The following is a 14,000-nucleotide window of genomic DNA, read 5'->3' on the forward strand; positions in this document are numbered from 1 at the left end:
CATCATGATATTAACTATAATATTTAATTTCTAATGGTAATAATGTCATCAAACCACCTCAAGTCTCGTAGAGTTGAATATCCAATACACAGCTGTACTCAGAAAATTATAGACTGCAGAATCAGTTTTTAATAACAAATTGAATTGAGCTCTAAATATGTCGGCAATCCTGCAGGTCATGTCCTTCGTGTAATAGCCTATTGTTTATTGTAGTGAGTGTTTTGTTCTGAAATACAATCAAGTCTGCCGTGATTCAATAAAATTAGTTCTCAAAACTGACAACAGATGGATTTTGGAAAATAGGAAAATTATGTAGGAAAATTGACATTTCACTGAAAACTACTATTTTTCCGAAAAACTTTGGATGCCAGGCATGAAAATGAGGGGTCACTCATTAAAATCCGTTCAGCCGTTTTCCCGTAATTTCCATTACCAGTTCAAGTTATATATATATATATATATATATATATATATATATATATATATATGCTAGTACCAATATTTAAGTTTATTTAATTTTATATAATTTTTTCTAATTGTAAGTGGTACATTTTAATTACTTTTTACCTGATGTAGTTTCCATGTAGCGCACTACAACGCCACTCTTATCTGGAATTAGCATGTATAAAGGAGTCTATATTGAAGGGGTGGTTGGAGTGTATTACATTAAAATGGCAATATTTTTGTAGAAAAACGATTAAAATATTATACAAAATAATGGGTATTAGCCACTGGCGTAGCTTGGTCGGTTAAGGCGCTTGCCTGCCAATCCGAAGTTGCTCTGATCGCGGGTTCGATTCCCGCTTGGGCTGATTATCTGGTTGGTTTTTTTTTTTTTTTCGAGGTTTTTTCCAACTGTAAAACAAATATCAGATAATCTATGAAGAACCTCGGCCTCATCTCGCCAAATATCATATCACGATCACCAATTCCATCGACGCAAAATAACCTCGTAGTTGATACAGAGTCGTTAAATAACCAAGTAAAAAAAGAATGGGTATTAATGGACAAAATATGTAGACAAAATATCAAAGGAAATAAGCATTATTTTATATTAATAATGGGGATTTATGGTCGAAATTAAATGAAATGCCTAAAAAATGTCCGAATAAAACAAAAGATGCTCTTATGAGTTGTAAGAGCCAAAAAATGCAAAAAAAAAATGCCTAACAAATATGTCTTAAAACACTCAGTTTATCAGAAAACATATACATAAATACTAAAGCAACAATGTTTCTGGTTTACTAGAAAAAAGATACAATTTCATCAAAATCCTAGCCCTAGTGATGTTTTCTTCAACAACCCATAAACTTGTAGTTTTACGAACATACAATTAGCTAACCGCAAAATGCATAGTACATTGGGCTGCAAAAGAAATGACGATAAGAAATTATATCGTTTTCCGAGGACTTTAGAAAACATGGTGAGATGGGAACCTATTTACCTGAGATTAGTTATTTCAAAACATGTGAATACGACTTTTATAACATGTTTACGTTATTATTTAATACTAGCTGTACCCGTGCGCTCCGCTGCACCCGTTAGAAATAAATATAAAGTAATTACATAATTAAAATAGGACGTTTGATCCAGGGAACATTCGTGTTTGATAGAAGGATAAATCGTTTAATATGTTACTTAATTTAAATTGTATTTAAATAATTAAATTGCGATCATTTTGGTCCAGAGACCACTCATTGGTGCAATGACAATTCCTTTAACATGTTTCTAATTGTTATTACATGCAACCATAGTTTAATGAAGATTGACTCATTTAGATTTAATGTGTATACTTTATTTTACTTGTTATAGGTTTCCATTGAATTATGGTAATAACTTAATTTTAACCCTTGTTTTCTACGTATTCAGTAAATGGCGTTTGGCCCACTATGGTTCTGAACCCTTCAAATAACTTAAATTATATTATATAATACTATATTACATATATTATATTATATTATATTATATTATATTATATTATATTATATTATATCAGAAGTTACTGTAATAACATTATAGCATTATGTCCATCTAGAGAAACTACAATTTCCAATGGTGAAATAATAATTAATTATACAAATCGGTTAATTTAGCTTCCGATATTATTTCATACAAACACAGAAACATTCTCTGTAGGCTATCTTTCATAGCTTTCGATTGTTGCTGTCCAAGGCCCCTTATAGACGAAGTCATTTGTTTTTTTATTTCATTATACGGCCTTAAACGGCAGTTATTTTAATTTTAAAACTCATTTATCTCATTAAATATCAGTCCTATCAAAATGTTTCAAGCAATAAAACTTATCGCAAATTATTTTTAAAGAAACTTTTGTTATGTAACATTTTTCATGAAAATCAATAATAAGCGAGATATTTCGATTTATTTAATTCAGACCCCCTTATAACCCCCCCCTTTTAAATAATGTATATTGAATGCCATATAGCCTAAAATCTAAGTTACAACGAACTTAATTATATTCCAATTTTCATCGAAATCCGTTCAGCCATTATCGCGTGAAAAGGTAACAAACATACAGACAGACAGACAGACAGACATACAAACAAAAATTTCAAAAAAGCCATTTTCGGTTTCAGGATGGTTAATTATATATGTTAGGACCAATTATTTTTGGAAAATCGAAAATTACCAGAAAAATTTCGGCTACAGATTTATTATTAGTATAGATGAATTGATTTTAGGTTATTCATATACTTCTGTTTCACAACATTAATGAGGGTGATCCGTTTGGGTATGGATAAAATAAACATTTACTACTGATTTTTTGTTGAAACTTTGTGCATACAACACTGAAAGATGAGAGATTTCTCAGAGCTCATCCTGCACAACACATAAGGATGATGCAATTCAGCCCATGTCCGTTGTAACATAAGAGGGGTGTTTTGTTGAAAAGCTTAAGTAATTTTTACTCTCAGATCATCAATGATTCTGGGTTTCTGTGAATAGACGATGCCTTTAACAAAACCCTACACGAAGAAGTCAGGAGAGGTTAGATCTGGGGAGTTTGGGTACCAAGCCAAGAAATAGCTGCTTCTCGTACTGGTTTTCGCTTGCGAACTTCTGCATGGGTTTTTTTTTAACACAGAACCTGTTTCTACAAATGTTCGATACCACAACATTATGGAATCGTATTTAGGTACATTACGCATACTGTACTCTCGTCGAAATTTTCCTTGAATCTTTTAACACTCTCAAATTTAGCATTTGAACACATTGTGCCCGCTGTTGATTGTAATAGCCAAAATCATATATGATTTTTCACTTGTCCTTTCAGATTATGCCTTGTTGATTGTCATATATGAAAACTCCCATATTTTAATCATAATATAACCAGCAAGAATTTTTTTCCTATTATCATAATAGCTTTTTAATAATAAATTAATATTATCCGTACCCAAACGGATCAGGCTGTAGTGAAACTGTAGTTTATATGGAATTCCACAGCTTTTCTTATTATCCATGGATGCTGTCATTATTACAATCGATATACAGTATACGGTCGATTAGTTTCATATTGTATTAACAAAAAATGTATCAATTTTATTACAAATATAACATTTTATTATAAACTAGCCGTACCCGTGCGCTCCGCTGCACCACTTAGAAATAAATATAAAGTAATTACATAATTAAAATAGGACGTTTGATCCAGGGAACAACTTTTACAACAGCGCAAGATAATCTGCTTCGCTCATTACCCAATTTTTTTGAATTGCATTTATTGCATATATATATATATATATATATATATATATATATATATATATTTTTTAATTATTTTAATACGATTCAATTGAGCATAGTTAAAATTTGAATTATAAAATAATGGGTTGCTAAGCTAACGTAATATTACTGCATACTAAATCAATACACTCTAGTTGTTCGTTAATTCTCTGAGATTAAAATGAGTGTACATAAATATTATTTTAAGAAATACAGAAAACGAATGTCAAAATAGCCTATCAAATTTTCTGTGCATAAGAAGCTATTTTAATCTTACTCAGACGTTAATGTAATAACATTATAGCATTATGTCCATCTAGAGAAACTACACTTTCCAATGGTGAAATAATAATTAATTATACAAATCGGTTAATTTAGCTTCTGATATGACTTCATACAAACACAGAAACATTCTCTGTAGGCTACGTTTAATAGCTTTCGATTGTTGATGTCCAAGGCCCCTGTTTCGATTGTTGTTGTCCAAGGCCCCTTATAGACGAAGTCATTTGTTCTTAATTCATTGCACCGTCTTAGATGGCGTTATTTTAATTTTAAAACTCATTTATCTCATTAAATATCAGTCCTATCAAAATTATGGAAAGAATAAAACTTATCGGAAATCATTTTTGAAGAAACTTTTGTTATGTAACATTTTTCACAAAAATCAATAATAAGCGAGATATTACGATTTATTTAATTCAGGCCCCCTTATAACCCACCTTTTAAATAAAGTATTTTGAATGCCATATAGCCTAAAATCTAAGTTACAACGAACTTGATTTATATTCCAATTTTCATATAAATCGGTTCTTAATTCATAGCACCGTCTTAGATGGCATTATTTTAATTCCAAACTCATTTATCTCATTAAATATCAGTCCTTTCAAAATTTTGTAAAGAATAAAACTTATCGGAAATCATTTGTAAAGAAACTTTTGTTATGTAACATTTTTCACTAAAATCAATAATAAGCGAGATATTTCGATTTATTTAATTCAGGCCCCCTTATAACCCCCCTTTTAAATAATATATTTTGAATGCCATATAGCCTAAAATCTAAGTTACAACGAACTTAATTTATATTCCAATTTTCATATAAATCGGTTCAGCCATTATCGCGTGAAAATGTAACAAACACACAGACAGACATACAAACAAAAATTTAAAAAATACGATTTTCGGTTTCAGTGTGGTTAATTATATATGTTAGGACCAATTATTTTTGGAAAATCGAAAATTAACAGAAAAATTTCGGCTACAGATTTATTATTAGTATAGATACATATACAGAACTGAAAATTGGATATAATGATTGAAGATTTAACTACACATTTCTACTTTGCATTGAAAAAAAAAATCTTTAGAAAATTCAGGCCAGTTCGGATGTGTTTGGTTACATAAAATTGTAAAATGATATTTCAAATCGATAGCAACTTCGTCTCGGCATTTCTTTTCTAGCCCAGTTTACTACTTACTGCCTTCGGGGAATAAAGAGAAAACGAAGACAAGCCAATTGCTATCATTGAGTTCCCTAACTTTGCTTGATTGGAAGTACCTAAACAGTACAGATCTATCATTCAAACATTTAATGAAGCGGAATGAAATTAAAGAATAGATGGAATTAAATAACCAGGAAATGTGGAGTGAATTACGAGGTATCAGCAATTCTATCCTCATTTGCAGGAAGATATGAGAATGATACGATCACAGCCTACTAATATCATACAGTCACGAAGCTTGAAGTGATTTTTGGCATTTCTCGCGATACAGCGCTCCAAGCGGTTAGCAACTGAGAGTACTAGGAACAATAGACTGTGCCGGTACTATTTCGCATTGTCTGTGATGAGGCGATAGTAGCGATCCTAATGGCTAGCAACTAAAGTTCAACTGTCATTGGATTAGTGATGGAGGAAATAAATTAAATACCGATATATTGATATTGCAATATATTGCAAACCTAATTTTGATAAACGATATATATAGCATACAATATATCGATGTATCGAACGATTATCGATATATCGCTATTCCGTAAGAAAATTGCATTTTCAGGCGTACATTTACTGTATTACTCGTACAATAAAATTATTTAAATTTTAATATTCCTTTTTACTACTGAAATTAACATCATAAGAGTCAAAAGCATAAATGTAAAATTGTAACAATAAACAATACATTTTCAATACCACATGATGTAGGTACTAACCTAAAAATATAAATTATGGTGGAGGCAAGGGAGCTTAAATGATATAGTGGGAAAGAGTTAAGTGAACTGTACACGGTTGAGTATTTGATATTGGAACACTTTTTAATTATTCTAATGTTATATAGGATTCAATCCAGGTCACAGATATAATGCTTTTTTCTACTTAACAACGCAATTATTTTTAAATGTAAGTAAACCGTACTTAGAATGTTACAAGTTTTAACAAACTTCACAGTTGATTTGATATAATCCTTCTATAGTAAGTTCCCATTGAAAGTTATTGTTATACTCCAACTTTCCAACCAACAATGGTGATGATTGTAGGGATAGAATTTTTATGCACTAAAAGATATAATAAGAAAACAAAAAGTCAGCACTAGGTTGTGCATAGAAATCACAGACGTAAACAAATGTCACATCGGTATTAAATCCTTGTTTCTCTTTCCATTTCAGAATATAGAAATGAAAGTTTTGATACCCTTTTTGAGGGCAGACGGTTTCCTTTCAGGGTGGGAGTTGCTCCTACCTTGGAGAACATTAATACTTACTTACTTACAAATGGCTTTTAAGGAACCCGAAGGTTCATTGCCGCCCTCACATAAGCCCGCCAGCGGTCCCTATCCTGTGCAAGATTAATCCAGTCTCTATCATCATACCCCACCTCTCTCAAATCCATTTTAATATTATCTTCCCATCTACGTCTCGGCCTCCCTAAAGGTCTTTTTCCCTCCGGTCTCCCAACTAACACTCTATATGCATTTCTGGATTCGCCCATACGTGCTACATGCCCTGCCCATCTCAAACGTCTGGATTTAATGTTCTTAATTATGTCAGGTGAAGAATACAATGCGTGCAGTTCTGTGTTGTGTAACTTTCTTCATTCTCCTGTAACTTCATTCCGCTTAGCCCCAAATATTTTCCTAAGTACCTTATTCTCAAACACCCTGAACCTTAATAACAATATTAAAACAGTAGTAGATAAACCTCCCGTCTGTCTTACGTTCGCGCACGCTGCATTTTGAATTTGGTGCTGCAAACTGTTTAAATTTGAATTCGAATTCCAGTCCAGCCAATTAGAACAAGGTATTGAGTGAGGTTGCACAATTATGTAACTGTCCATCTTTAGTAGCGCCATCTCTCGGGAATTATCGGAGTTGTCTAGTGTGGATTTTGTTGTTGTTGATAATGATAATAATTCCACAAAAAAATCGATAAAGTTATGAGAAAACCGATATATTATACGACATATTGAATCAAAATTTCGATATCGATATAATATCTCTATATCGAAACGAAAATATCGGTATTTCGTGAAAACCGATATATCATTCCCATCTCTACATTGGATGCATATTCCCTACGTATTGAGCTCCGTGAATGTAGTACAATATGTAATACAATTGTACTGGATTCCAGATAAGAAAAATATTGAGGTAAACAAAAGGTTGAGGTTGTGCCACCTCTCATACCATCGTACCAAATCATACGTGTTATCCTATTGGCTAGTATTGACGTACGCGCTAGAAATTAGTTCGCAGTTCCTTATCTAGATGTTGATCGTTACTAATAATTTAGACAGAAGCGATTTTTTACTTTCATAGTGTAAAGTTTCTTGTGGAACTTTTTCGTCATTAGTACCAAATTTTTCGGAACTATTGGGTAGTAAGAATAAAGCTTAAGTACTTTCTCAAGGTTTATACTTTTGAGTATGAGCACTTCCTGTGATTATATACTCGTAACCACTAGAACATACTCATATTCGTAAGAATAAAGACATTCTACCTAACGCGAATATATACTCATCTCTACAGCCTTCTTGATCGTTTAAAAGTTAGTATGTACTCGTTTTACCTATCCTCTTTGACCACATTGCACCGTGATGCTCAGTTTTTTTTTTTTTTTATAGACTTTCACATGCTATCCGCGTGCTCTAATGGTTTGTGTTTTGCTTTTTATAAGTAAGTAAATAAATAAATAAATAAGTAAATAAATAAGCAAATAAACTAATTAATTAATTAAATAATAAAATTAATTAAATAAACTAATAAATAAGTAATGAAAAAGAGAGTGAATCAGATAAGTGACGCCAATAAACAGGAAGCATGAATATAGTACTGGGAAATCGTCATTACGGGATGTTGGATAGAAATTACAATGCACTTCTAGAATTCCAGTTATGCTAAATCTATTTTCTATTATAGAGAGTTATATATATATATATATATATATATATATATATATATATATATAATTTAAAGTTACAAGTAATTGCATTTTGCAATTCAAATTTTACAAAATAAACTGTAATTTCTTAATTATATTTAACAATACAATCTAACCTTATAATTTGATAGCCATTCATATTTTTATAGGTTATGTTTTTTATGAATAACAAATACGTGTTTAACCTTTTTCACATTCACTTTTGTGAAGCGTTAAAGGCTTCTGAAGTTCACACCTTTTTCTATATTTTTCCATGATGTACTACATCGTTCATAAATTCTGCCATTTTTTTTATTTAACTTTAAACTGAACACAAATCAACAAATATTCAGGATTGAGCCTGCTACAAACCATACTCAGAATAACATGAGAACGAACTTATAAATATGAGAATATACTAGTTTTTATTCTTATCAAGCATGAGTATATATTCTGTACAAGATGGACACTTGAGTATATGCTACTATGCTTCCATGTTATGAGTATGTAATCAAAAATAAGTAAGTACTCAAATGTTTTTATTCTTACTAACAAGAGTATATACTAAAAAAAAGTCCAGTATATACTATTTACTCATGTTTATTCTTACCACGGATTGTCTTCAGCGCCCACTTGCATTAGTTTAGGGGCTATCGAGTAGCCCAGTAATTTGCAAGTTCTTAGCTCTTCCAAGTGACTGGCTTCTTGTCCCAAAGAATTCGTTAGTCGGATGTTCCTAGGAGTTCACACTAACTCCAAGTGCAGTCGTAGCGATGACGTCACTTGTGTATCTGGTGTATAAATCCTTCAGTTCGAGAATCAGCAACCCGTCGTCTGTAGAAATAAACAAGAGTTAAAAGTGTTTCGTATACTTTGATTGCATCTATGTTTCGATCTTAATGTCTTGTTAACATTTTGATGCGCGTAGATTCTACAATCTCGTAGTCATGCAAGCAATAGGAAGGCAGAGAATGTGTTGGATTATGTAACGGTTGGTAACAACTAAGTTATTTCGTTTTCCACAAATGAAATAATTAAGTAAGTGATAAATTATATACTGTAAGTTTCAAGCCATCTGTCAAAGATACCATGAAGTATCTATACTAATAATAAATCTGTAGCCAAAATTTTTCTAGTAATTTTCGATTTTCAAAAAATAATTGGTGTTAACATGTATAATTAACCATCCTGAAACCGAAAATCGCTTTTTTGACATTTTTGTTTGTATGTCTGTCTGTCTGTCTGGATGTTTGTTACCTTTTCACGGGATAAAGGCCGAACCGATTTATATGAAAATTGGAATATAAATTAAGTTCGTTGTAACTTAGATTTTAGGCTATATAGCATTCAAAATACTTTATTTGAAAGGGGGGTTATAAGGGGGCCTCAATTAAATAAATCGAAATATCTCGCTTATTATTGATTTTTATGAAAAATATTACATAACAGAAGTTTCTTTAAAAATGATTTCCGATAAGGTTTATTCTATACAAAATTTTGATAGGACTGATATTTAATGAGATAAATGAGTTTTAAAATTACAATAACAACGCCATCTAAGGCGCTGTACTGAAATAAAAACAAATGACTTCGTCTATAAGGGGCCTTGGACAACAACAATCGAAAGCTATTAAACATAGCCTAAGAGAATGTTTCTGTGTTTGTATGAAGTAATATCGGAAGCTAATTAATTGTTTAATTATTATTTCACCATTGGAAAGTGTAGTTTCTCTATATGGACATAATTCTACAATGTTATTACAGTAACTTCTGAAACATATAGTAAGTAATACCGGTATAAAGTATACACATTAAAACTAAATGATATGTCAGTCTTCATTAAACTATGGTTGCATATAATAACAATTAAGAAACGTGTTAAAGGAATTGTCATTGCACCAAATGATTGCTCTCTGGACCAAAATGACCGCATTTTAATTATTTAAATACAATTTAAATTAAGTAACATATTAAACGATTTATCCTTCTATCAAACATGAATGTTCCCTGGATTAAACATCCTATTTTAATTATGTAATTATTTTATATTTATTTCTAACAGGTGCAGCGGAGCGCACGGGTACGGCTAGTTTTAAAATAAGGTCATTGAAAACGTTAAAAGTATGTATATATAAAGTATTCCAAGGAATAAGCGCCGACTTCTTTTAAATATTCGAGGGGGGGGGGGAGGAGAAGCAAAACTCTGCATAAAGGTTTGAGAGTCCACCGCAATGGAATAACGGTTAGCATGTCTGACTCTGAAAGGAGCGGACCTGTGTTCAAATCCTAGTTGGGACAAGTTACCTGGTTGAGATTTTTTCCGAGGTTTTCCTTCAACCCATTAAGAGCAAATGCTGGGTTACTTTCGGCGCCAGATCCTGGACTCATTTCGCTGGCATTATCTCCTTCATTTCACTTAAGCGCTAGATAACCAAGGCAGTTTGATAAAGCGTCGTAAAATAAACCAATTTTAAAAAAATCTGAGCAAAGTTTAATTGCTATTTCTCGTAAATGTTCTTACGCATTTTACAGAAAATAACATCATTTGTTTTTTCATACAGTATCCATGGAAATTGTTTAACCCAAGATGGCTGAAAACTACAGTTGATCCTTGCAGTGATGTTGAACATGAACTGGTAGTTTTACTGAAGGATCGGTGTAGCGGAGAAAAATTCTCTCCGGCACCGGGATTCGAACCCGGGTTTTCAGCTCTACATGCTGACGCTCTATCCACTAAGCCACAGCGGATTCCAATTCCGATGCCGGATTGAATCCTCGCAGTTTAAGCTCCACCTCTTAGCTTCCCTTTAATTTTACTGCCACTGGTACAATCCAATTTATCATTTTATTTCCGTTCACTGCAGTTTTAGGCTAAACCCCAGATCACATATAGCTTGCTCATTGCAATGTTAAAATCGGTTGCACTTTGAAGAGAACAACCGCCAGGATCGCCACCCGTCCGCCGTAAACGAACACGAGATGGCAGTACAGTCGCTAATGCAATTCAAATGGGAGTTACATCTCTATTCTATCTATGTTCACGACATTCCACGCTCTGCTAATTGTAAATTAGTGTTATATGCAGACGATACTGTGTATTACACAAGCGACTTCAACATCAGCAATGTCCACATCAAGTTACAAAAACAACTCAGTGCTCTAGAAACGTGGCTTACAAATTGGAGAGTAAAAGTAAATATTGAAAAAACACAAGCTATCATATTCACCCATAGGAAACTAAAACATCAGATTTCCTTCGTCTCTTCTCAAAAAACATTGACTACAAGAATGAAGTTAAATATCTAGGAGTGATTCTCGACAAACGTCTGAGCTACAATGAACATGTAGAATATGAAAGAAACAAAGCTCTGGCCAGATTTATTCACTTATACCCACTGATTAGATCTCCGTATCTTAACCTTCCCCTCAAAGTAAGGCTTTACACATCGGTCATAAGACCAGTGATGGTATATGGTTGTGAAGTTTGGAATTCCGCTCATCCAAGAATCATCAGAAGACTACATGCAATCCAACGATCAGTCTGCTTAAAAGTCACTGGTGCTGACTACACCACATCAAATGCACAGCTCCAAGATACGTTACAGATTGAATCATGTTATGATTTCATCAGAAGAATTTCAAATAACTTTTCTCGAAAGTTGCTGAATCATCCTAACCCTCTCATTCGAGCTCTGGCTACTTGAAGCGAAATTTGATTAATTAAATGCCTTCAAGAAAAGGATAACTAAGTTGGAACTAAAAATCATTTCAATATCTTCTTATATTACTTTAAAGTAAAAGCCTTATTTATATATAAGGCTGAAACTTATGTAGCTACAAATCAACATCATGACAATAAAAAAAAATGGGCGTTATGACGTGACTCCTTATGTAAAAACTAGATGGCAGCATAGTAAACCTGACAAAAGGTGTTACCGTCGAAGCCTATAAGGCAGAGCAATCTGGGTATATATGATCTAGGGTTAAACTAGCGCTGAGTTTCTTCCTCCTACTTACCTTATACACCTTGAACTTTACTATTTAGAACTCTCTCCTCAGTCATACCAACACAATTTTGGTTACATTACGAAAGTGTATGTGTTCTGAAATTGAGTTTTGTGTTGAGAATTTCATTGGGGTGTGTTTTCGTGTGTCTCTATATATTTCATATTGTTCTAGTGTGTTTAGTTTCTGGCTTTTCGGTTGGATGTGTACTATTTCCATGTCTGTGTTGATGTCTCTGTAGGTGCTGTTAACATTTGTGATGTGTTCTGCATATGTGGAGGTGTTTTGTAATTTTGTTATGGCTATGATGTGTTCTTTGTAACGTGTTTGAAATGATCTGCCTGTCTGTCCTATGTAGAAGTTGTTGCAGATGTTACATTTGAGTTTGTGTACGTCTGTGTGGTTGTATTTGTTTGTTTTTGTGTTGAGATGTTTTTGTAGAGTATTATTTGTTCTGTATGCGATGTTGTAATTTAATTTCTTGAATGAGGTTGCAATCTTGTGTGTGTTTTTGTTTTCGTATGTTAGTGTGATGTATTTTTTGTGTTCTTGTGCTTGTGTTGTATTCTTATGTTTTTTTTGTGATTATGTTTTGTCTTACGTATTATGTTGTCTATTATGTTGGGGGTTGTATTCGTTTTCTTGTGCTATGTATTTGATTACGTTTAGCTCTTCGTTGTAATCATGGATATTTTGGTCAATTTTAGGGCATAAAAATCCTAGACCTACTTATACGGTGTTACGTAGTTCATCTTCTGTGATGGGCAACGCCTTCATGGCGGCTAAAATAATTGTAAGCTTCATCGCGTCGGCTACTAGATGGGGACACTTTGGTGGATGACGCAAGTCAAATGTTCACCATTAGTTAGAAAGAAAAATTACACAATTTTTGAACGTAACAATTCGAAAATTAGTAGAAATGATTACAGTATGTATGTAATGTAATATATAGTATGTGTATGTATAGACATTTGTATAAATATAGGTGAGACTTGGGTAGTATCGGACATCGGGTAATATCGGACAGTGCGTTTCTTTCATCTACCACACGATGATAGTACCTGAATGACATGGTTACGTTTCTGTGATGTCGCATACAGATACGTAACCATGTTATTCAGGTACTACCATCTGGTGGTAGATGAAAGAAACGCACTGTCCGATATTACCCGATGTCCGATACTACCCAACTCTCCCCTAATGTAATAAATTTTATCAGATTTCATTTTCAGCAACTAAATTTACTACGACTTCATGTACATATTTGTTAGCATGCATTTGATTAGAGCCTATAATTTGTGCTATTAGTGCCATTCTGAAGTAGTGAAAAAGTTGTGAATTGCCCTTTTTTCTCCATTCACCGGGTCGAATTATTTACTTCAGCGCCTTTCCTGCCCATCGCCCTCTTCCTGCATAGAAGACATAACAAGGATGCTTTATCCCGTTTAATTAACAGCACGTGTAGACTTGGCAGAAAATCAAGATCTCTTTTTGTCGCTAGGGGAACTTGGATGGAATTCCAGTACCGTCTAGACTCACCTGTTATATTTATAAACCGTTGTGTTGGCTGCACTTACAAGTGACAGAAAATTCCTGACGTTAACAACACCGCTGATAAAATTTTATGATGCCCTTCTGTCGTTACGTGAGATTTTTGTTAACAAACATCCCATTAACTGGCTAAATGTATTGTTTTTCTGTATATTTAACGGGTCTCAATAAACTTTTATGGACACTTACTGGAGACCAATTATCATCAACGACATTACTGGACGAGTGTTCAGTCTCGATGGGAAGTGTTGAAGGTTATTGCTATGACAGTCATATCCTTCCGCATTATACGTTT

General features: G+C 33.0%; 2 protein-coding genes across 4 annotated transcripts in view; both read right to left on the reverse strand.

Moving 5' to 3' along the window:
- The window catches only part of LOC138695829 (cytochrome P450 9e2-like), a 449,657-nt gene that overhangs the window by 282,964 nt on the left and 152,693 nt on the right, over positions 1-14,000 (reverse strand). The gene's annotated exons all lie outside the window — the stretch shown is intronic.
- Positions 1-14,000, reverse strand: part of LOC138695820 (cytochrome P450 9e2-like) — a 58,235-nt gene that overhangs the window by 6,444 nt on the left and 37,791 nt on the right. Inside the window, exon 9 of one of the 3 annotated variants that reach the window (XR_011331196.1) lies at positions 8,760-8,983. Coding sequence is in view for 1 of the 3 variants with exons in the window: in XM_069820070.1 (XP_069676171.1) it covers positions 8,886-8,983 (98 nt within the window). In the remaining 2 variants the exon portion in view is untranslated. Of the gene's footprint in view, positions 1-8,256; positions 8,984-14,000 lie in introns of those variants that run through there. The other 2 variants (XM_069820070.1, XM_069820066.1) reach the window with 2 other exon arrangements.

This window comes from Periplaneta americana, chromosome 3 (genome assembly GCF_040183065.1).
Source record: "Periplaneta americana isolate PAMFEO1 chromosome 3, P.americana_PAMFEO1_priV1, whole genome shotgun sequence".
NCBI lineage: Eukaryota > Metazoa > Arthropoda > Insecta > Blattodea > Blattidae > Periplaneta > Periplaneta americana.